General features: G+C 41.5%; 1 protein-coding gene across 1 annotated transcript in view; it reads right to left on the bottom strand.

The window, feature by feature from the left end:
- Positions 1-13,927, bottom strand: part of olfm2a (olfactomedin 2a) — a 57,650-nt gene extending 43,723 nt beyond the window's left edge. Inside the window, exon 1 of the mRNA XM_061701462.1 lies at positions 13,529-13,927. Within this exon, the coding sequence (XP_061557446.1) occupies positions 13,529-13,585 (57 nt within the window). The 5' untranslated portion in view covers positions 13,586-13,927. The remainder of the gene's footprint in view (positions 1-13,528) is intronic.
- Positions 13,928-23,794: the final 9,867 nt, after the last annotated feature.

Genomic DNA, 23,794 nt, shown 5'->3' with positions numbered 1-23,794 from the left:
CTCTTCGTTCCACGGTGCCTCCTGTAATCGCACGCCGTGGATGTAGCCGCTCTATCGACGCACTCAAACGTCCTCACGGCGGGGCTGCAGCTCTTCAAGCTGCTGCTTGATATGCGGCAATGTCTGGTGGCTGCTGGGCCCCCACGCCTGTCTTGAGTGGAACTTTTAAGTCGAGATGCAGCCAGAGAGGCCCGGCGTCATCTCATCAACCGCCTCACCGCGTGGCTTTGACAATGCCGGGGCGGAAAACGCATCGATTAAATGCCTCCCCGAGCCAGCCCGCTTCCGCCATGGTGCCGAGCTCTCATCTCTCATTCGCCCGGAATAAAAACTCTGCTGCTGAGTGAGTTTCAACAGGGGAGGACAGCTGTCGCATTGGCGGCGGCGAGGAGAGGATGCTCTGGGATAATAGTGCCGTGGATCATAGAATTTGAAGGATGTGGCGATTACTCAGAGAGGAAGAGGACTGGCTTATCCGCTGTGGTTCAGTCAGGCCATTTCGTACTAATACTGGAAATGGACGGCTAAGCTAAATATAATCAACTGTGAAGTGCAAAATCTTCCACACGGGAAAAAGGACTGTGGATAAGGTGTGCGGTCCAGCTGCGTGATCAAACAGGTGGAGGCAACGTCTATTGCCGTCCAGCACTCCCTGATTCATTGCCTTCTGATAAATCTCAAGTATGCCACTCAGTCAGCAGTAATCTAGCCGAGCCTTTTGTGCCCATGCACAATCGGATCTCTGGGCAAAACCGTCATATTTATGTATTCCAATCTCCTAGTCAGAAATCCACGCTGTGGGCTCATAAAAGATTCATGGAGTAAGAAAGGCAAGGTCGCACACAAGTCTGGTCAGGAAGTGCTCTATACTGCAATGCCCAAAGAAAAAAAATGTATGCATGTGAAAAAGCAAAATAGGAGTGGCTGTATTTATGGGATCCCATTGTGTTTTCTGCAGGCAATTTTACAGCACTTCGAAATCTTTTAGAACTTCTATGTTACTGCTGCCATAATTGGCCCCGGCAGAACTCAAAAACTACAAATCCGAGATTTTTTTATTGGGTTTTGACAACCACTTAGTTTGACGTCCGCCTGTACTTCCACGTAAAATGTCAAGCGGCTGTCGATTCAGCCTTTAAAAGAGTAGCCTTCACGTCGCAACGCATCCCTCCCACACTGTCCTTTTGCTCATTTTGGTATTTGTTCCGGAGCGGCAGTCTTAGCACCTCCCATGTCCCTGGCAACTACATGCAGTTCCATTATGAGGGATACTGAAGCATTCCTAGGAGAGCTGCAAGACACGGCTGTTGAACGTTTGCTCTAAAGTCTCCTCTCGCTCAGACATAAGAGGACCTGCTGAAAGAGGGACGCATTCAGCAAGCATCCATAGGAAACACCTGAGCAAGTTCGACTTCAATCGTCCCTTGATGTTCAGGCAATGGGACTGTGTTCCATGTGCATGTTTCCAAGGCAGAGAAGGTTACAAATGGCAAAGATTTTGGACTCTTAAGTAGTAGCCCACCTTTTACCAACATCATACAATATTTAGCAAACAGCCATAAAAGAACCAGCATGAAACAAGGAAACAACTCCCAAATCATAATGGAATTGTTACTTTTTGTACTCTTCCGAAATAAAGATGTCATTGTACAACAAATAAAAAAAATCTAATTTGATTATTTGAAAACTATCTATAGAAAGAACTATCTATAGTTACAGCTTTTTGTGGGTCGCAGATTTTCTCACAACACCAGAAAGAGAGTACACTGATGCATTTTAGCAACCGCTTCTTCCTCCGGAAAGGTTTTTCATTTTAGTTTAAAATGGCTTACTTTAACTGGGATCCCTTGCCGTACCTCTGGCGCGGTCTGTTTTGCAGCTGTCTACCTTTCAACACATTATGTTGAATGAATCTTTCACCCGTTCATTCTGCCGCGAACATCCGTCCAGTTCCTCAGGCACGGCCAATCGGACATCCTCCCGATGCTACGTGCGTCCGTGATCCAAGGTCAGTTGGTAGCTATACTGTACAACTGCGCATGCGCAGTACGTCAAATTGGCGTCGTCCATAAACAAAGGGCAAACATTGAAATATTAAATGTTTCCAAGTAAATGCAGCGTGGCGGCATTGCGACTCTTGCAGAATAAATTGATGCCCCCCAAAAATATTCAATTGCTTATATTAATAATTACTAAAAAAAACTTAAACTTAATAAAAAATTATGAATACATACATTGATCCACAAACACTTTAACATCATTTGAAACTTGCATTAGACTAAAAAATAAATGGCTTTTAAATTATTTGATTTCGGGAAAAAAAAATGCACCAGCAAAAACATAGACATATGGCGAAGACTCTCTGTACTTCCTGCTAACAACCCAGGCTAAACTTGGCTCATCCCAGACATACAAAGATCAAGAACAAAGACATGAATAGAAATACCTCCTTGACCTAATTACTATACTTCTCTATTTGCCTGATGTGGCATCTTGGCTCCTACAGAGACCTAAAAAATATGCAAAACTTTTTTGTCCTGTTCGGCTGTAAGGTCAAGCAGAATGGAAAATCTGTATCCCTTTAATGCCGGAACAGTTTTACTGTGTCACTGTGGAGTTTTTAAGCACCCGCTGTGGTATTATAATTGAGGTTTATGGAGAATCAGACTTGAGCAGTCGAACAGAACAAAGTTTCTAGAAGGGAGAGAGATGCAAAAAGGTTTTGGGGGTGAATCCCAGAGGATAGGATCTACAGGGAAAAAAAAAAAAAAGAAAATACGTGATTTCATTAATAGCGAGCTGCAAATAGGTGGGGTTTCACTATATACGACATACAGTAAACCCGTCCTTTCTCCAGTTCGCCAATTTTTAAAAAAGAAATTATTTGTGCATAGCTAGAATTTGTTGTAACAAACAAAGCCAGTCCGGAAATGCATTCTCATTATGTAAATGCAGCGGCTACATAAAAAAGACAAAAATTAAAGAGATTTTGCTAATGCTCGTCACATTTGATCACCGGCTCACTCTAACCGCCCCCACGTGACCTCCACCACCCCCCTTGTCACTGCCCTGGTATCTATTCCATGCGTCGCTTCTGCTCATTGACTCCAAGCCCATCGCTGACATGCTTGTGAACATGCAAGCAGAGACAGACGCAGCTTGTGTGTGTGTGTGTGTGTGTGTGTGTGTGTTTGTGAGTGTGAGTGTGTGTGTGTGTGTGTGTGAGAGAATGAAGCAGTGCGTGTGCATGGGTGTCCCTGGTCAGGGTGTTGTCCGAGGATTGTCACTCTTGCTTAGAGTCATAGACGTGAACCTCTGGGAGGCGTGCGCCCTCCAGCACACACTGGCACAGAATGAAAGGGGGAAAGTGAGGAGGTGGGGGTGGCTGGGTTGGTTCTTAGAGTGTGATACGAGGATGATATTTATCTCACACTTGACAGCAGGGCGCACACGTAACTGTGAGAATATTAGAAAGCACGTGTGCATTATTTAGTCATAATGAAAAGTAGTGAGAAAAAAGGTCACATTTGTCTACAACAGAAAGCATTAATGTTTTTTTTCTTCCTCACAGACCTTCGGAATGGCAATTTATGAGCCACACGAGCTCGGTCTTTGTGAACACTAATGGTCACGTAAGGGCAACAGGCCTCGAGGTTTTTCTACGAAACCGAAAACAACGCGACAGAGGTCGTTTGGAGCCCACGCGGCCCCCCCAAACACACACACACATACCCCAAGGAAGCACTGGCCAGTCTGTGGTCATTTACAGACCCGGTTTGAATACACGGTTCTCCACTCTGATTGTGTGGGAAGGACAGGATATCCATAAGCAAAAGTCACATGTGCGTGGCTGTATAGTAGGTAATACCACTTTGATTTTAGATGAGGAAACACATTTTTGCTGTATGTTGTACTGTATGTCATTTCTGCAGCTCTGATGTACTTTCTGTGGAATGAAGTGGAAAGTAACACGCACACAACTACAGTAATACCTCGACTTGTGAGTAGTCCGATTTTTTACAAGCTACAAACCGTTGCTCGGCCAATATTTTTTAATTTGTATTTTTTTTTTGTCTTGAGTTGCACTCAGAAATTTGAGTTATGAGCACTGAAAAGGTTGACGGCGAAACATCACAACAAGTAACAGGTAGTGAACAATTCAATACACAGTGCTTGCTTGAAGCGGTTTATTGCCACTCCCAGTTCAGGTTTGAACATAAAACATAGAACTGCATACTGTGTATTTAACAAATTCTGCTAGCTTAATGCTAACGCCAACGATGTGGGCTAACAAAACTGACATCAATGTTGTGGTAGTTATAACCCTTTAAGTGAGGGACTTTTGAACACAACCATTGCAACAACACGTAGACCGACAAAACAATATTAACAGGAACATAATTGTTTTTATCCTCTGTGAAAAATAACTGATATTACTGCAGCTTACTGTTTCACTTAGTAGTTAAATGGATCGTTGTGTTCTGGGTTAAGAGCGTGGTCTCGGAACAAATTAATCTCGTAAGTCAAGGCACCGCTGTACTGCTAATTACTGTAAATGGACCACTACGCTTTTTTTTTTTTTTTTTTTTACAAGGCTTCATACTTTTGCCAGATTTGTATGAAAACACACAGCAGAGGTGTATGTGATTAAAAACAAATACTGTAAAAATAAGTTAACCTCTGCTATAAGTGAAATGCAAAAATATTTTAAGGGGGGAAAAAAATCATGCATCTATTTTCCGGAGCATATACCTGCTGATTTAAGGACGAGAGGCGGACTCCACCCAGGACTGGTCGTCAGGCAGTCGCTGGGCACATATAAACAAAAATGTATGTACTATGGAGGATTTATATTCTTCAATGAACTCAACATGCGTGTTTTTGGAATGTGGGAGGAAGACTGAGTACCCGGACAAACCATACAAGCACGGGGATCACATGCAAACTCAACATTGGAAAGCAGCAGCTGAGATTTTAACCCAACAACCTGTGAAGCAGTCTTGCTCAGCTCCAGCCACTGTTCTGCTGTCGCAAAATTCGAACGTTTTTGTCAACATTCTGGTAAATAAACCTATTTCCAACACAATAACATTACTGTGGAGAGGGTAACAATCCATGATTCTATCAATAAATCACAATCGCACTTCGTAAGAGTACTGTGAAATAGTGGCCCAAAACTGATGTAATGCAGCACCTCACACAGAATCTCTTTTTAAAGGAGAGAAATGTCGTTTTGGTTGCCATTCAGCATTGTCATCATGAACAATCATCAGCTACTATTCAATCTCGCCAACACAATGTGATGCCATTATCTCTGCATGATTGTGAGACGGCACGCTGGTGCGTAAATGGGAGCAGAGGGAGGGAGCGAGCGCACTGAAGAAGGTGGAGGTGTAGTTGCCCGGCTATCTCACGTCCACACCCACACGCTGACAACCCGTATATCAGCCATGTTCTCGTCTAAAAAAGCAAGACGTGTTTTAAGACGTGCAAGCTAAACAAAATGAGGCAGAGGTTTTATTCCTAAAAATATTTTCTGTCAGCCTCTGAAACATTCTGCACAGTTTGAATATTAACACTGCAATGGAAATTGGATAAATAGTGTACTTGAGTAACAATTCAATTAAAATGTATTGCGCATAAGTGGGGGGGGGGGGGGGGGAATCACAGTTCCAAAAGATTAAATGCAAAATTTATTGTATTTACAAGTTAAATACAACTGAACTCTAGTGAACAAATGTATTATACTGCATTATTACAACAACAAAAACATTTAAGCCACTGTAACATTCAACACAGTTTGAACATTTAATTTAGTGATTGTTTGCACACCACAGTTTTGAAATCCGCTGCCTTAGATTTTGCAGATTTTCATTCTTTCTCTTGCTACACTTGTTGTTTGTGGCTGTGGAGGTCAGTCAATCCAGCCTGTCGTCTCGTGGCCTTCTCTCAACAAAACACAGGCAATCTCACCCGCCTGTTACACATCTGCTCTGTCAGTAAAAACCTTTTAGAGCCAGTGTTGCTGGTAAAGGTGCCGGATGCACTTTAACGGCAACTTTTTTTTTTTTTTTTTTTTTTTTTTTTTGTGCGATGTAATATACTTGTCGAGATTTTGAGGCACACGTGTGTGACGTTTTATTGCTGTCAGAGGTTGGACCAAGTCATTGCTTTACAGGTCACAACTAAATCTCAAGTCTTTGCCCTCAAGTCCCGAGTCAAGTCTCAAGTCGAGACATGCAAGTACCCGAGTCAAGTCGAAAGTCCTAAACCTTGAGTTTCGACTCCTTTCGAGTCATTTTAACGACAAACTAAACATATATTATATCCTGCATTTATGTATTTAATATATTTTAAAAGCCATATCAAAACAAATTTGACAAGCAAGTGCATTGAAACTTTAGAAGAAAAGTAGGAGACTGATCAACATTTTTGCACCTTCAAAGCAAATGTCAAGGGGTGGGATTATAGTTTATTGGCCCTTCAAAACCGATTGATAGTAGGTTTTCAGTTATTCTATGAAAATGCTATATTATGACTTTATTTTTCTCACTTTATTTCTGAAGTGACAGGCCTGTCATAAATACAAAATTGCATCCAGTAGTGATGCAATTAGTAATTAATATAATAGTACTTAGTAGTAATTAGTATTCTACTGACAATTATATCATAATAAGCAATTATGAGTATTAAAATAGATTTTTGTTTGGTTTAAGAGCAATTATGAATATACGAGAAAATGAAACATTTCACTTCATGAACGACCAATTGGTTTCCTCCTTTAGATAACAGTATTTTTCTGAATTTCACATTGTGCGTACAGCAGGAAACAAACAAACAAACATTCCTAGTGAGGAAATTAGATTCATTAGATTTCAGTTTAAACTTGGCATTCCCTGTGAGTATCAAAAACACAAGTCAATTTAAAGAAAGAGGAACACAAGCTTGTCATCTTTTTATCAAGGCACAATTTTATCCAACTGTGGTATCTCAGTCGGAACACTAGGGGGCACTGTGTGAAAAAATATGAGTAATTAGTTAATATAAGTCAATGAGTTCAAGTCCAAGTGAAGTCATGACTCATTGCTGTTGAAGTCCATGTTGAGTTGCAAGTCTTGTAACATATTATCAAGACGAGTCTAAAGTCATCAAATTCATGACTCGAGTCCCAGTCATGTGACTGGAGTCCAGTGATTGCTGTTGCTTTGACTGGACTGGGACATGCTCAGCAGATGTGCTTTTTGGCTCAGGTCAGCAGTGAGGCGATGCCTGTGGACTAATCACAGATGCCCATATTGGACGTGAGCCCACGCAGATGTTTGCCCCGCCCCGCTGTGACTGAGCATTCTGAGTTTGAGTTTGCTCTTGTGGTCCTCAGGTGCTGACGCAGTATTTTCCATTTTAGCGTCATTGCTTTCCAGGTCTTCGGCTGCTTGAATGCTCGTGGGTGTGTTGATTCTGTTTTTGGTTTGACCGGCCATTCATAACGGGTGTGCGTGATAATCAATCCATTGATCACCTTCCTGTTTGTGCAAAACCACCACTGGCTAAAATAAACATTTCTCTTAGTTTTTGTAACAACACAATCTGACTCGCTCACGGACACATTTTCAGAAACGGGCAGATAACAAAAGATTTACTTGGTTGTGCAATTTCACACTTGATGGGTGGGCAGGCACTCCAGAGACCCCAACTATTTGTATACAACCCATTAAAAATTAAATTTTCCTTCATGTCCCTCAGTCACCCAAACATTAGCCTTTTTGTGGTACCTGTTTTGTAGTTTTACAGTTATAAAGCAACCCTGGTAGAGTTTCTCTTATCATCATAGCTATCTGGAATGAGGAAACCACTCAAACCTTTTGTTTATCGTAACTCCTGGTACAAGAGAGCGGCCGCTAAATTGTTGCCAAATCCAGCCATTTACATTGGTACGGAAAGTTTTCAGACCCCCTTAAATTTTTCACTCTTTGTTATATTGCAGCCATTTGTTAAAATCATTTAAGTTTATTTTTTCCCTCATCAATGTACACACAGCAGCCTATATTGACAGAAAAAAAAAGTAATTGTTCAAATTTTTGCTGATTGTTCACATTTTTGCTGATTTATTAAAAAAGAAAATCTTCCAATCCTTGGAAGATGTTTGGGACGACCAGAGTCCAAACTGAGCAATCGGGGGAGAAGAGCCTTGGTGAGAGAGTTAAAGAAGAACCCAAAGATCACTGTCGCTGAGCTCCAGAGATGCAGTCTGGAGATTGGAGAAAGTTCTAGAAAGTCAACCATCACTGCAGCCCTCCACCAGTCGGGGCTTTATGGCAGAGTGGAGAGTCAAGAGAGTCTTTATGGCAGAGTCAAGATAGAAATTGTTGGCCTTTATTCTAAGTGGAATGTGTGGAGAAAACCAGGCACTGCTTATCACCTGTACAATACGGTCCCAACAGTGAAGCATGTTGGTGGCAGCATCATGCTGTGGCGGTGTTATTCAGGTGCAGGGACAGGGAGACTGGTTGAGATCGAAGAAAAGATGAATGCGGCCAAGTACAGGAATATCCTGGACTGACACCTTCTCCAGAGTGCTCAGAACCTCAGACTGGGCCGAAGGTTCACCTTCAAAAAAGACAATGACCCTAAGCACACAGCTAAAATACCGAAGGAGTGGCTTCAGAACAACTCTGTGACTGGTTTTGAATGCCCCAGGCAGAGCCCTGACTTAAACCCAATTGAGCATCTCTGGAAAGACCTGAAAATGGTTGCCCACCAACGTTCACCATCCAACCTGACAGAACTGGAGAGGATCTGCCAGGAGGAATGGCAGATGATCCCCAAATCCAGGTGTGAAAAACTTGTTGCATCCTTTCCAAAAAGACTTATGGTTGTATTAGCTCAAAAGGGTGCTTCCACTAAATACTGAGCAAAGGGGTCTGAATACTGTGTGATATTTCAGTTTTTCTTTTTTAATAAACCTGCAAAACTGTCAATAATTCTGTTTTTTTTCTGTCAATATGGGATAAAAAAAAAGGTACCGGCATTACCAGATAACTAGCAACCCTTTACTGCTCAGTGACTGTTTTTTTTTTTTTTGTCAATGTCTTTCTGTCTCCAAAGTGTTCTGTAAATTGACTGTCTGTTGTCGTACTAGAGCGGCTCCAACTACCGGAGAAAGATTCCTTGTTGATTCCTAGATTATTCTGATTCTGTGTGTACATTAATGTGAAAAAAATGAACTTAAATGATTTTAGCAAATGGCTTCAATATAAAAAAGAGTGACAAATTTAAGGGTCCCCAGTGTATGTACACAAGGGGCCTGTGATTCCGTGCTTGAGGATGTCAGCCAATTAGCTTTTCAGCCCCGCTGCACTTTGGAGTTGGGAGCGGCATAAAAAACGTCAGTGTTGGCAGCCATCAACCTCGCCTTGTTGTTTTTCGACCAGTGACGGAAGCCCTCCGTCCCCCTTTCAAATGGGACAGCGCTGCAAGCTAGCAGAGTCAAATGGCGCTCACTCTTCCTGGCCGGGCTCCAGAGTCGGCGTCAGCGAGGTGGGGGCGGGGTCCAATACTGAAGCTCAAATGTTTGATTATAGCATATTTTCTGTCAATAATTTCATTTGGCAATATTTTCACGTACACTGCGTAGTGCTTGTGCTCTCTTCTCTCACAATGTTAGGCGATGTAAACGCGGGTTAGCTTTAAAAGAGTTGTCGGTGGCAAGCGTGAGATGCCGGGAAATACATATGCCACTTCGGAGTGCCTCCAAATTTTGATATGCGCCACTGCTCCAGTCCCCCTTAACTTATTATGGCACTTTACGTTACAGCCCTCTACAGTAAGCACTTCTCTTTTGCACACTTGCTCTATATTTACTCTGTTTTATGCGCGGGACTTCGGTTGGAAACTATGTGGCTATAATCTGGCACATTTATATGCACATTTTCATTAATATGCACTGGCCGTTTTCAAATAAATATATCAGACTGTCAGGTTTAGTTGCGTTCACCCCGTCTTACTATGGCCGACGAGGTTTCTAATCCGCACCATGGCTGCCGTGGCAATTTTTTATTTAAAAAAAAAAAAGTTTTTTTTTTTTTTTTTTTAACACTTTAAAATTCTCTGCGTGACCGTCGGGAATATAATGCAAACATAGTAATCTCAGGAAAGCGTCTGTGCCGAGCGGGTGTCTGTCTTTATCAGCGAGGACCCCCGAGGCTTTATGGGTCCTTAATGAACACATGCGGCGAATGAACAAGTGCATCTGTCTCATTAAAGCGCTCTAAATATTTCTGGAACCTCACCAGACAATATGGAGTTATGCGTGCGCCGATGCAGTGCGGGTGGGGGAGCGTCGCTTCCATGGCTCCGCATACGCAGGAAGGTATCAATTCTTTATTTCAACGCAATCGGCCCCGAGACGGGTGGCAATGCATTTTCATTCAACCGCTTGAATATTTAATGCAGGCATTTACATCAAATTGTCCCTTAAGGCCATTTATAGTATGAAGTGTCAAAAGAGGGGGAGGGTATTTACAAAGAACAGTGAGTCATCAGCTGCTGCTTTTTTTCTTTTCTTTTTTTTTTTTTGGGGGGGGGGTCGCCCAATATCATTGCATTTACAACTAACATCAGTCAATTGAAAAATATATATCTGATTCAAAATAAATATTTACGTTAGCTGACCTCTTAATCAACTGATTTAATTAATAACCTATAAATACAGTAAAGTATACTCTTCTGGTTTAGAAAAGGTTGTGTATACGTCGCGTACACGAGATGTGAAGCACGAGTATGCACCGTGTAAGGCTCGTGCAATTTCTAAATGTCACAGTAATATACTGCTAGCACAATACCAGCAATATTGCACCAGATAACCTTGCAATGGATCAAAGCATATTTAATCCAATATAGGCTTAATCACGGCTTGTTAAGTGAAATTACTCTCGCTGCGGTCATGCTTGAAAAGATTAACGGGATTAATTTGAATTGTGTGGACTCTTAAGAGATGAAAGTCCTCGGGGACAATTGGAGGGGAAAAAAAGTTTTTTAGGGGGCCAATTGGAGGGGGGGTTGGGAGCTTTTTTTTCCACTCTTGAAAATTATTCCTAACATGTACGTGGATATGAATCTATATATAGTCGTCTTTTTTTTGTAAATTTTTGAAATTCAAATTTACCGTGGAGACTCAAGTCCATGGAGAACATTTCTGGCAAAATAGGGCTCAAAAGTCCCAAATTTGGATGGTGAACTGATGCTATGTGGGAAGTCACGCAAGACTAACGCAGTGGTTCTCGAAGTACATCCCCCCCCCCCCAAAAAATAAAAAAAATAAATTCTCTTCAAGCGCCATCGTCGTTACCGACATAAAATAGAGTAGCGTAGTAGACCCAAGTGCTCATCAACAATGAGACAGAAGTTTTATTCCCAAAAAGCACATATAAAATGTCGGCACTGTAACATTATGCACTGACACTGAACTTAGATATGAAAAAACTACTTAATAATTTAATTAAAATATATTGCCACAAAGTTAAAATAAAAATTGGACCTCAAAAGTTATAAACAATGATTAAACAAATGTTCAAATGTTAAACCAAAAAGTTAAACATAACTGAACTGTGCTTGTACTTACACAGTGATTCTTTCACATACCACTAGAGGGAATTTGCATACCACTAGTGGTACTGCTAGCACGCTTGGGGAGTCACTGCAGTCTATAGCAAATCCCGTTCAGATTTGTTCTTTCTTCTTTGGTGTGTTTGTTTGTTTTTTGTTTTGTGTGTGTGTGTTTGTGTGTGTGTGTGTGTGTGTGAGTGAGATGTCACCACAAAGATTGGGGATAGCAGAGGAAAAAAGTGTGATAACCATGGAAAAACAAATTGGGCAAAATCATTTTGCGAAGGGTCCGTCTGTTCAGTGCAATATGAACATTGCAATTAATTATCAGTAACAAAACACAAATGAATTTTCCTATGTAGATGCTAAATAGCATCCCGTGTAATAATGGCTTTTCAGAATAACTCCAAACTCTCGCTATCCATTGTGTAGCTCGATTTGCTTACCTAACTGTCCAGTACGAAGCAACGGCTACTCAAACGGAACAGGATGTGACTCGACTCTGTCCGTGGCACCTCACGTCCGGTACTTTCCGCTTCTGCTGATGCTGCGAGGCCACCAGCCCGCCCATGACCGGCTGCCTGCCTGCCTGCCTGCCTGCCTGCCTGCCTGCCTGCCTGCCTGCCTGCCTGCCTGCCTGTCTGTCTGTCTGTCTGTCTGTCTGTCTGTCTGTCATGTCGCAGGCAGAGGCTTTGTAGGCTGTCAGAAAATGTGCATGGTGACCGTCTGAACCCTATTTTGCCAGTTGACATGCTCCTCTCTTGACTCCATAGCTTTTCTGGGTCAAATAATTTACCGCGCCACCGTTTCGCTTTACAACTGTCACATCGCCGCCCGTCACCGCCGACAAAACTGGGCTGTGGGTTTCCTCCGTCGCACGCGCTCGTCTTCTGCGGTGAAACCAATCCACCTAGGCTCAGCCACCATAACATTAGGCACGCCTAACACCCAATATGAGAGCCGTATGTAGAATTCTGCTTTCATAGTGATCATGATGAGGCTCATTTTTCATGACCAGACATTTGGTTGCAGTTACCCAACTGCAAAATATTACAAGCAGCTCAAGCCAATCGCAGGGCACATACAGACGGAAAAAAAGCATTCATGCTCGCATTCACATCAATGGACGATTTAGTGTTCAATGAACCTAACATGCATGGTTTGGGAATGTGGGTGCAAGCTGGAGTACCTGAAGAAAACGTGAACTTAAAAACGAGAACTTTAAAAATAAGAAACAAATGTTTATTAATATATACAATGCGTATTTGTGGGTTAAACACTTCTCCCCCTTCAACAGTTGCTTTGAGGATTTATATTTTTGCATGGCGGGCTTGCTCAAATACTCCTGCGGGCTGTACAAATGGCCCACGAGCCTCAGGTTGACTGCCCATGTGCTTAAAAAAAAAACAAAAAAAACATGAGCACTTTTATTGAGGTAAAAGAAGCCTTTTTCGTTCCAAAAACTTGCATGTTAGGTTAATTGAACACACTAAATTGTCCTTAGATGTGAATTCTTATTTGTCTGCGATTTTGTATGCCAGTCCAGGCGAGCCCTTCCTCAGCTGTGAAAGGCTCGAGGAGAAAAAAGGACGGATAGTCTCGGTGTACCTAATAAAGTGGCCATACGGAAGGTACTGTTGGGTGCATGAATTCAACTTGTGCTCAAACTTAGAATCGAACACTCTCCAGGAGAGGGAAAAAGAAAAAAAAAAAAAGCCTTAACCGAGTAAATTCAGTCAAACCACTCACTTGAGCACAATTGACTACAGTGCACATTCACTACAATTAACTAAAACACTGGACCACCGCCACCCTAAAAAGAAAACAACATTTCTACTTTAAAGCCGTCCGCCGTATATGCATGCAAAAAAGCCAGCCATGTGAAGTTTAAAACAAGTATGAGGGTCGTGTTTGCGTTTCCTACCTGGCATGACATGACAGCTGACATGACAAGCAGGAACATGGCACTGAGGAGATGCATCCTCGTCCAAATGTTTGCTTTCCGCAGTTTCTTCCTTTTTCCTCCTCCTCTTCTACCGCTACTGATGTTTTTCTCTCCTGTGCTCCAGCAGCCTCATTACCGGAGGGTGGAGGGGAGGTGTGTGGGGAGGCACACGCGCAGTTCTCGCCCGGCTCAGGGTCTCGCACAGGCGGCGTTGCTTCTGCAGAGCTTGCCGCTGAATTCGAGATGGTGTGGAGGGTGGGGGGTGGGAGGGAAGGTCCGATGTTTGTGGCGAGGGGTGTGTGAGACTTTTAGATAATAGTGTCAAGCGGACGCTCTCCTTCTATCTTGCTCTGTGCCTTTCTCCTCGGTCCTCCTCCGTCCTGCACTGCGCGAGGAGCGGCGAAGAGGTTGCAAGGTGACTGCTGCTGCACTTGCAATGTGCGCACGGTAGGGGCAGCACGCAACGTTACGCACCACGTAGAAACAAAAACTCTCCCTCTCTTGCTGTGTGTGCGAAATTATATTTATGATGCGTCTCTCTGGGCATGAGTTGAGGGGCTATGCATGATGAAAGGGGGAGTCTGTGCAATTATAAGCAGGTGTCTACTGGACATTTCATTGGGCACACCCGCACACTGTTATATTCAATGCAAAATTCTGTCTTTACAAAGATTCTTCATGCTGGAAGAATACATAGCAATATTAAAATCTAACAGTTTTAATAAATAGAGGGCTGCAACTGAGCTTGATCATTTATTTTTTCAATTAATTGAAACCTTTTCAATTTCCATACCTTTTTTAAAAACAGGACATTATTTGAAACTGACAGTACAGAATGTGCACATGCATACGTCGATTATGATTTTTGATTGATTATGGTTTATGTCAGAAAATAGGCAAAAGCATTGTTTTCCAAAGTCAAAGCAGATGTTTGCAAATGTCTTCGGTCTGCTTTCATGGAGGACTGCAGAAATCTGAGAATATTTACTGTTGAGAGGCTGAAATTCCAAGCTATGGACAAAGTTAAGATAAACTTTCTCTAAATGATTAATCGATTATCAAAATCCTTGTCGATTACTTTCATAGTTGATTAGTTTTCGATTAATCGGTTAATGGTTGCAGCTCTGCTTACCTTGTGCGCTGGCTGACATATAACATGAAACTTAAATTTTCAAAGTATTTTTTTAACGTGCTGTGATTGTCATTATATGTCAGCCAAGGCCGGCCAATGATAATACAGTTTAGCACCAAATTGTACACCTTTATAAATGCCAATTTCTAACATGAATCTTCTCAATTAAGATTCATGTTATTCAATGAGAAATGAATAGAAATTGAATACAAATCTAAAAATATATATTTTAATAGTTTTTTAAATTTATTTTATGCTTGTCATTTAATTGATGTAATATAAAATCTTAAACAATTTTAGAGAAATGCAAAAAATGTTGTCGTTCCCCAAAATATAATGGGGGGGTGGTTACTTTTATCACAACACAACAAAACCTTTTTTTCTTTTTATTCTGACCTCCTGCTGCTGCTTGAAATGATGTGTATCTGTAGGGAGGCGCGGTGTGGTGTGATCTTGTGCCATGTTTCGGGGGGCTGTTATGTTATTACATTTTCGTGTCCTGTCCTCTCTTTTCTCACATCGTCTGCTGCAAGAGTGACAATAATAAAGGCTGTGAGGGTGAGTACAAGCCACGTTGAGTCACGAGAGCCGCTGTACCCGCACACTCCCCACCCCCCAGTTACAGTGGCTGCATTTGGAGGTGAACGCAAACAAAACATGACACATTTTGTTGTCGTCTTTGTGTCCTCCGGTCAGTCCAAAGGCGGCGAGACAAAAGGAGGACGTGAACCTTTGAGACGGACGGTCATTATTGGCCCCCCCAGTACCCTGTCGCTTCACATGTGTCTGCGTTGCAGAACAGATATAAATTTTTTAGTTAAATCCTTCCTCTTGAAGCCGTCTTTGACTGGCCCTGCTCGTTTGATTGCATGTCAATGTTTGATGGCTGAATATGTGTGCGTGTGACTACAATGTTGGAGGCTATTCAGCATCTACAGGCTGCCTGTCAAAAAAATGTCAAGCAATAAAACACAAGTATGGAAAATGTTGGTGCTTCCTGAAGAATACTGAACATTAAGATGAAAAATGTAAAATACAACCTATATATAGATCCAAATGTATTAATATATCTGAGAATTATGTCAGAAGAAACCTTAAGGGGTGTCAAACTCCTTTTTGTCACAGGCCACAGTAGTTATGGCTTCCCTTAGAGGACCAGAATGACTGTGAAACCATATAAATGTATAAGCGTCTCTTCATATTATTACATATACACTCAAAAATTGATGGGTAACTAGTTTTGAAATATGAAGTCCCGGTAAACTGTTTAAATATTGCTCAATATATTTAAAAAGTGGCTTGGTAACAAACAATGCTTACAATTTCTCAACTTTATTAAAAGTGAAAACAATTTGCAATTTTGGAAAAAAAATTTAACGAGATATGAAATAGACGCACATGATTTTCTTTTGCGGGCTACATAACATGATGTCGCAGGCCAGATCTGGTCCCCAGGCCTTGAGTTGGGCACATGTCCCTTAAGCATACCAAACAGTCCATACAGAACTCCCGATTGAACTGAAAATACAGTGGTCTCTTGACTTTTGAGTTAAATTTGTTCCGTGACCAATTTTCCCCACTCTATACACTGTACATAATCTTTAAATCTAGAATGTAAAGGAATACATTGCTTTTATGACGTTTAATCATGGTACATTAGGACAAGCTGGAAGTTATAACAACTGTGCGCCTTTGCTGAATGCCGGTAAAGGGGGCGTGGCCTAATGCGTGACATCACTAGCATGGTCGGTTGTTCTCTGTGAGTCTGAGTCATTTGTGTGTTTAAATTTCGACGTGAAACACAAAGCAAAAAAATCGACGGCTCGTTATTGGAGAAACTCATAAGTTGGGGCACTCGTAAGTCAAGGTACCACTCTATATGATCTTTTATACTAAGTTAAAAAATACCGAGATATAAGCATCACAATCACATGTCGTTCTCATGACAATTTTATATATAAAGTTGAATGGCGAAGATGACTGTGACGAAACCACAGAAACTTTAAACGTGTACAATATATATATTTTTTAACCCAAGGTGTCACCACAGAGCCGCCAAAGATGACAATAGCCGATGTTTAGGCTTCGTTCGTGTTTACATATCATGTTTGTAATGAATAAATGGTAGCAGCAGACACAGCAAGCCCGCCAACCTGTTTTCCGGTTCAGTCACGTGATGTTCCGCTTATAGCGGATGGGCCCAAAGTTAAGGTAGAGGGGAGTAATTGGTTAAACATGTTGTCTTTTATTGGTACACTAGACCACATACACATGTATGCAAAAATTATACAAAATATATTATTGGAGAAAATTTTGGGGGCTGCCAATCTTTGGCTCCTGAATGCCCCAGGGATCAGTTTGCGAACCACTGATTTTTGGTACGTATACAACAACAAATGATGAGCATATGTCGGTAGCTGATTAGTGCGGGTCAAGCGGTTGCTCGTGTTCAGTTGTCATGGCGATGCTCATTCGAGAGCCCTGTGGGAGAGTCGGGTGACACTGTAGGTGGTATCCCACACCTTCCTGTGGGCTTCTCTCCTTTTTCACGCATTTGTTTGAGTTTGCCATTTTCTGTGATACTTCTACAAGCCTGATGCTACTCTGGTGAACAGTTTACTGTGGAGAATGAGACCAAAACAGTACTTGTAGATCCAGAATTGATCTGCATTGCAAAGGGGTCAGTTAATCTATACTACACAAAGTAGGCTGCTTCCCAAGTTTTGTCCAGCCTTTGTTTATGTTTTAATTGGATGGAAATATAATTCATAATGCTGCAGGAGAGGAAGACAAATCCGAAGTCCACGTTGCCCGAGGCGGGAGAAACCAGCAGAAATGTGTTGTTTACGTTTTGTTTCTGCTCCATTGAAAATTGCACCAACCTAATGTTTTTTTTCATGCATCTGCTGCTAGTTTTTTATTTATTTTATTTATTTATTTTTTGTAGTAAGGTTCTGAAGCATCAGAATATTTATGAATGTCAAGAGTAGGAGACTTGTGGGTGAAGCATCCCGGATTCTGGTGTTTTGGGTTCTCTACGCACGCATTCGGACTGCGTTCCCATTTTTGTGTTCCCAAAGATGAAGACGAGCACGATAAATATTTTTTTTACATAATTAAAACATGGTGACTCGAGCAGCTGAACCACAGAGCACAATCTGCAAACATTCCACCTCATGGTGAAGTTAAAGACTGCCACCGATGCGTTTAATTATAGAATAAATCCTTTTAAAGGCATTATAGCTATTCATAAAACACTCAAGAGATTATTTGTCCTTTTAGTTTGTTCCCTTTCCACAGATGATTAAATGCTTTCGTTTGCCTCTGCGCTGACCAATATCTTCCAAAACGCACTCCCGAGCGGACCCGGCCAGAAGGAAATGTGGACTCAGCACTTTTCAGGTGTTAGTGTGAGTGGAGGAAAAGGTTTTTTAATTTTCCATGGTCTCCTTTTGCATTATTTTCATGAAGTCAAAGGAACACAACAGGACATAACTTTGCCTCGGTGCGCAAAATAAAGTTTCAGGTCAGCACTCTACTGGTCACACGACTTCAGCAAACTTAAACCATAACCCTATTATTACATTACATTACTACCCATGTCCAAAGCATCTCCACTCTAAAGCTGCTCGACTGCTTCCATTTGTACCGTTCTTTTCTTAATAACGTATCTAGATTAAATCAAGAACCTTCGTAATGTTTATCTATGCACCACAAAATGATATTTTTAAAGCTATGCGGTTGTTGTCACTTGAATCCCTCCAAAATCAAAAGGCCCATCATTTGTCCAAGGTACAGCACAAGTATTATTTGTAAAATAATGCTACACTGTTGTTATCCTAAATGCCAATTAACTTAGCCTGCTCACTGCGTGTATTTACTCCAATGTTCGTATGTTATATATCTATGGCTTGTTGCGATTGCTCCTATGTATTGCTCGATGTTATAGATCTGCTCTAGGTGAACCACTACACTACGTACGTCCGAAAATTTATATTTTTAGGAATTTCTATTAGGGCAACTTTTAAGGGACACCAGCAGACTTTAACACACATCCTTTTATTTCACACACGTTTGTTGTTGCCTCCTTATAGAACTCTTACAGACACTATTCACTATTCAGTATGTGTACTGTATGTACCATAACGAGTAAATCTGTGAACACACCTTGGAAGACCATTAGCTAGCAGCGAAAACAAGAGCTGCAGTGCAATTATTCAGTGGAGTCAAGCATGTTTGCGTGACGCACAAATGGAAGCACTTTGCAGGGCATACGAGTGACAGAGGCACAATTCTGTAGACTGTTTCAGTGACATTTAATTATGTTTATTTGGCCACATAAAAATAAAAATAGGTGATTCTCAATTGGTGTGTGTGTGCATGTGTTTTTGGCATAAATTAGCACATTTCAATAACGTCCCTGGTGGTAGACGGACTGCTAAAAAAAAAAATGTGGGCAACATAATGCTGAATCTAAGATAATATAATATTTAAAGGCGACATTCAGTGTTGCCACTGATATTTGATAGTGACGGAGGCCTGCTGCAAATGATCTATACAGACCCCAAATTGGCGGAGAAGCACTAGTCAAAATGAAGCTCCTCAACTGACTTTAACGTTGTTCGTTGCCACCAAGATGCCTCAAGATGGTGGCAATTAAGCATTACTTTTGTAAAGGAGAGAGAGCGAGAGAGAGAGGAGAGAGAGAGAAAGCACTACTTTTGTCTAAATGAAGTTCTTCAACTCACTGCGACATAGCTCCTTGGCACCAAGATGCCACCGATGGCTCATCTATTCAGTGTTTTTGCGCTCCACTCAAAGAGAATAACTGAGTTGAGCAAATAACAGAGGAAAGGTTCTCCCAAAAAAAAATCAGCAAATGGGTAAATTCATGAATCCCAAACCGCAAAAAAATCAGGGTTCGCTGTGTTATGTATATATATTTTTTCCAGTTTCAAATGGTTGCGAGATGTCCTAATAACACGTCTGACATCCTTTCATGAAAATACTCCAAGGATGAAGAATTACACGATGCCTTTCATCTCACTTTCTGAACCTCATCACCATTTTTACTCATGGAGGCAGCGCATCACACGCTCAACTGGTGTACTCACGGGGCGGATGCAGTGCACACATCGGCAGACACAAATTAACCCCTGACCCCTCACCTCGTTGATAGCTTCACCTAGCGATCAATTCCTGCCGCTTATCAGAAGCGAAGCTTTTAGCGAATGCTAATCTGCTCTTTGTGCCCTTTTGGCTTTAGAAGATGGAGAAAATCAGTGAGGGGGAATGCTGTGTAAATGATCCGAATTGTGATGACACGATTCGCTGTATTCACAACGGCTCGCACACAGAAATGTTTTCAGAAATATACTGTACATACAACAAAAGATTTACTTGCTTGTGTCGTTTCGCACTTGATGGGTTGGCAGGCCCTCCAGAGATTGTTGTATACGAACAATAAAAAGTCAATTTTCTATAATATCGATACCCTTTTGGGACAGCTGACCAACTAAAGCACGGACCAAGGTAAGACGAGGTCAGAATTCCCAGCATGAAAACATCCAACTTCCAAGATGTCTATTCGTTCTGTTCAAGTCTCTCTTATTAGATCTGAAGACCTGTCCTGTCTTCTAATATCCTTTTGTGCCTCCTGAGACGACAGTGACTCACTGAATGTCTGATTGGCTCCCCCACCCCAACCCCCCGCACACACACCCCTTGTCGCAGGACTGTTGGACTGACAGGAAAGGTCGAACTGACGACATTAGAAATGACTCCATTATGAAGTTTGATCTATCCATATTCTATCACGTGTGATGTCTGCGACTTCAGCTCAGTGACCTCCAAGTGTCCTTTTTTGTGCGAGGCCACCATTGTAGGAAACCAGTAAAAGATGCCCATAGACCTGGAAAAGGAACGTATTGCTGCTCAGTACAGTAAGTAAACAACTGATTGTATTCATGACATATGGCACATTAATTAATACCAGTGCTACAGTATATATAAAACTCCTCGTTAACAGTATCAACCTACAAAAGCTTTACTCCAAAATTTAGTAACAAGACTGAAAGTAACAGGAGTGAGGTTTTAGCATAAAATTAGCAAATACATTAAATGTAGTCACGAGCCATTTATACTAAAAACATGTTGACCTTAAGCACGTTAGTGATTCAATAAAAAAAAAAATCATTTAAAAAATAAACAAAAACGTAAAATAATTTAGCTCACAGGTCTGAACTGAGATTTTAACCAAACTCCCTATAGAAAAGCACCCAACCACCCAGACTTTTTTTTTTTTTTCTTTTTAATAAATAAAATGAAAATATAATTGGGATAGGGAGTAACACAAATGTCAAAAAATGTAAAGGATTTAAATGATTTTATGCCAAAGTCTAACCTTGGAAAGCGGGGAGAGGAAACAAATGCTACGTTTCCAGTCGTGCAAATTAATCGTTTAAATTGTATTAAATATACAATCAGACCAATGTGCAGCTATTAGTATTTTATTGTGCATTTTTTTGATTTCCTGGGGAGGCAAATGGTGGAAAGGTCCATGTGCAACAAAATATTGCCTGAATACATCAGGATGGAAAGGTAAAGGTGTGGTGTCTAAATAAGAGGTGAAGCTCCATGTTGGAGAAAAACATGCTTTGTCAAAATATGCACCTTCCTTTGGCGTTTGGGAGCGGTGAGGGAGCGCTTCATGGTCACTGACTTCCTATTTATTTTAGCCCTGATCCCTCCAGTCGGGTCCCAGTCAATACGCGATGATTTGCGGCCAAAAAAGGGTGACAGATGGTCAGTCTTCTGGACAGTGGGACGACACGGACAGAGCAGAGTGTGGAGATTTATCCGTGCGTCACTTTCGGCCAGATACACACTAAACACCCCGGAACCCCCCCCCAATGTGTGATTATTAAACACATTAATTGATTTTGTGATGGATTTCATCCCCGCAGGTTATTGATTAGCTTTGTGTGAATGAGTGGAAGAGTTTTGGTTTATGATGACAGCTGATTAGATTTGAAAAGAAAAAGTAATGACATGCTGGAAATTTACAGTGGCTGGTTGAACAACACTCCGTTCCAGAACGTTGGTTTTGTTTGCGTTTTGAAGTGGAATTAGTTGAAATAATCTGTTCCAGGACTAAAACTGTCACCATCATAACTGTCATCAATGTTTAAAATCAAAAGATGTTAACTGTCAACATAATGCAATTATTAGCAAGTGACAAACACCCTTTGAGGTTGTGCCTTCTTTTGCATGTTGCTTAAAAAGCTAAAGAAAAACAAGCGCTGCTTTATTTATTTATTTATTTATGTTTTAAATTTATGTATTAATTTTGGATCATCACCTGTGATTATGCATGAAATATTTATTTTTTTTCTCCATCTCTGCTTCACTGTCCTGAGGTTGTGGGTTTTGAAATCTCCGTGCCAGCTCACCTGCAACCCTAATGAGACAAACACTTTAGAATATGTAAGGATTGATGAATGGATCACTTCAGTTCAATAAACATTTTATTGCATTTTATACCGTTTGTCCTCTTTAGGGTTGCTGGTAATTGGAGCTTGCTTCGGGCTAAACACTGGCATTTTATTACATTTCCATTGCCCGAACAATGTGAGGTTTTGGGGGCTGATGCCGATACCAATGTTGGAGGACTAAAAAAAGCCGATATCCGATATAGTGGCCGATAACCGATGTATCGGGATATAAATGAAAAAATGTATATACACATTATGTATACTGTACATGAGCACAAATTCTTTTGATATGCCAAATGTTTTTCAAGACAAAGAAGCAGAAAACTAATACAGTAAATTAGAATAAGGAACTAATTAACGTCACAACACTATTTGTGAATTTGTGCGTTCGTATGGGTGTGTTTGCGTTTGTGGGAATGGGAGGGGGCGGCACGGTGGTGTTATATAAGTGTTACATAAATAAAATTTGATTTGATCTGAACCCAACTGAGGAGAAGAGCAATAGAAAATTGATGGACAGTTGTTTTTACCAGAAGATTTTGGTCCAATTTTTACTTGTCCAACCATCAAGGGTGCTTGGCTTTACAGGAGTGTGCGTTTATTTCCGTCAACTACCCCTTGAAGTTGCTTGTGCTGTAAGTGCGCCGCGTTGTATTCGATGCCGGACGGTGTGCGGCAAGCATCAATTTATTGTCATTACCATTCAAATATGCGGAACCGCCGCACGCCCGGACAACTCGTCCCCCTTGCCGCCGGCTCCTGTGTTGCCATGGCGACATGTTGTCGTCACGCACGGCCAGCTCACCTGTATATGGCGTTCGAGGGCTTGAGGCACGAGGATGGAGTAAGAACATGGACGTTGCGGAGTGATGGCGTGCTGTTACCTTGGGCTAGTGAGGATGTGTTGATGCGGTATAGTGAGGGGAATAAGAGGCGGAGAGCCAGTTAGATTGCAGAGCCAAGATGAAACTAGAGGTGGCAGAGAGTGGGTTCGTCCCACTCGCACTAAACCGTCTGAAGAACCCTACGTGCGGCACTTCAAAAAAAAAAAAAAAAAAAAAAATAAATTAAAAAATAGCAATTCACACTGGTCAGTAAAGTCTATACGTGCTCTGAATGTATGATCATCTCCACTCGCGTGTCCCTCTGCCTTCTGGGTTAACTGTGATGGGAGCGGCTGGTGGCGTTGTGTAATTAAGAAGGTGGTTCCCAGGCTACGGAGGAAAAGCAATAAAAGTGAGAGTAAGTGAGCTGAATCTATGCGATGCGCGGTACGTGGCTGAAATGATATCCCCTCCACAAAAAAAAATTTAAGAATTCTGAATGTGTCTTGAAGCTACTGAGGTGAAATGTACTAGTCGCCACTATTGATTGTGACCACAATATACTGTAAAATAGTTGAGGCCCACAAGCAGTCAGACCTCCCGGCAGGCATTCTTCCGCTCAGTACACCTCTGGAATGGAAGCAGGAGTTCAGAATATTGGTGGGGATTCTCACATTCCTTAAAGAATCATAAAGATATCAATTCATCTATCCGTTCAAGGAATTAATCTTTAAAAGGGGACGTATTACAGCCAACTGACTTTTTAATTGTAAACTAATTAGTTGCATTTGTGGAG

The sequence above is a fragment of the Phycodurus eques genome, chromosome 16, assembly GCF_024500275.1.
Source record: "Phycodurus eques isolate BA_2022a chromosome 16, UOR_Pequ_1.1, whole genome shotgun sequence".
Taxonomy (NCBI): domain Eukaryota; kingdom Metazoa; phylum Chordata; class Actinopteri; order Syngnathiformes; family Syngnathidae; genus Phycodurus; species Phycodurus eques.
Note: the sequence above shows the minus strand (reverse complement) of the source record. Positions and strands in the feature narration are given on the sequence as shown.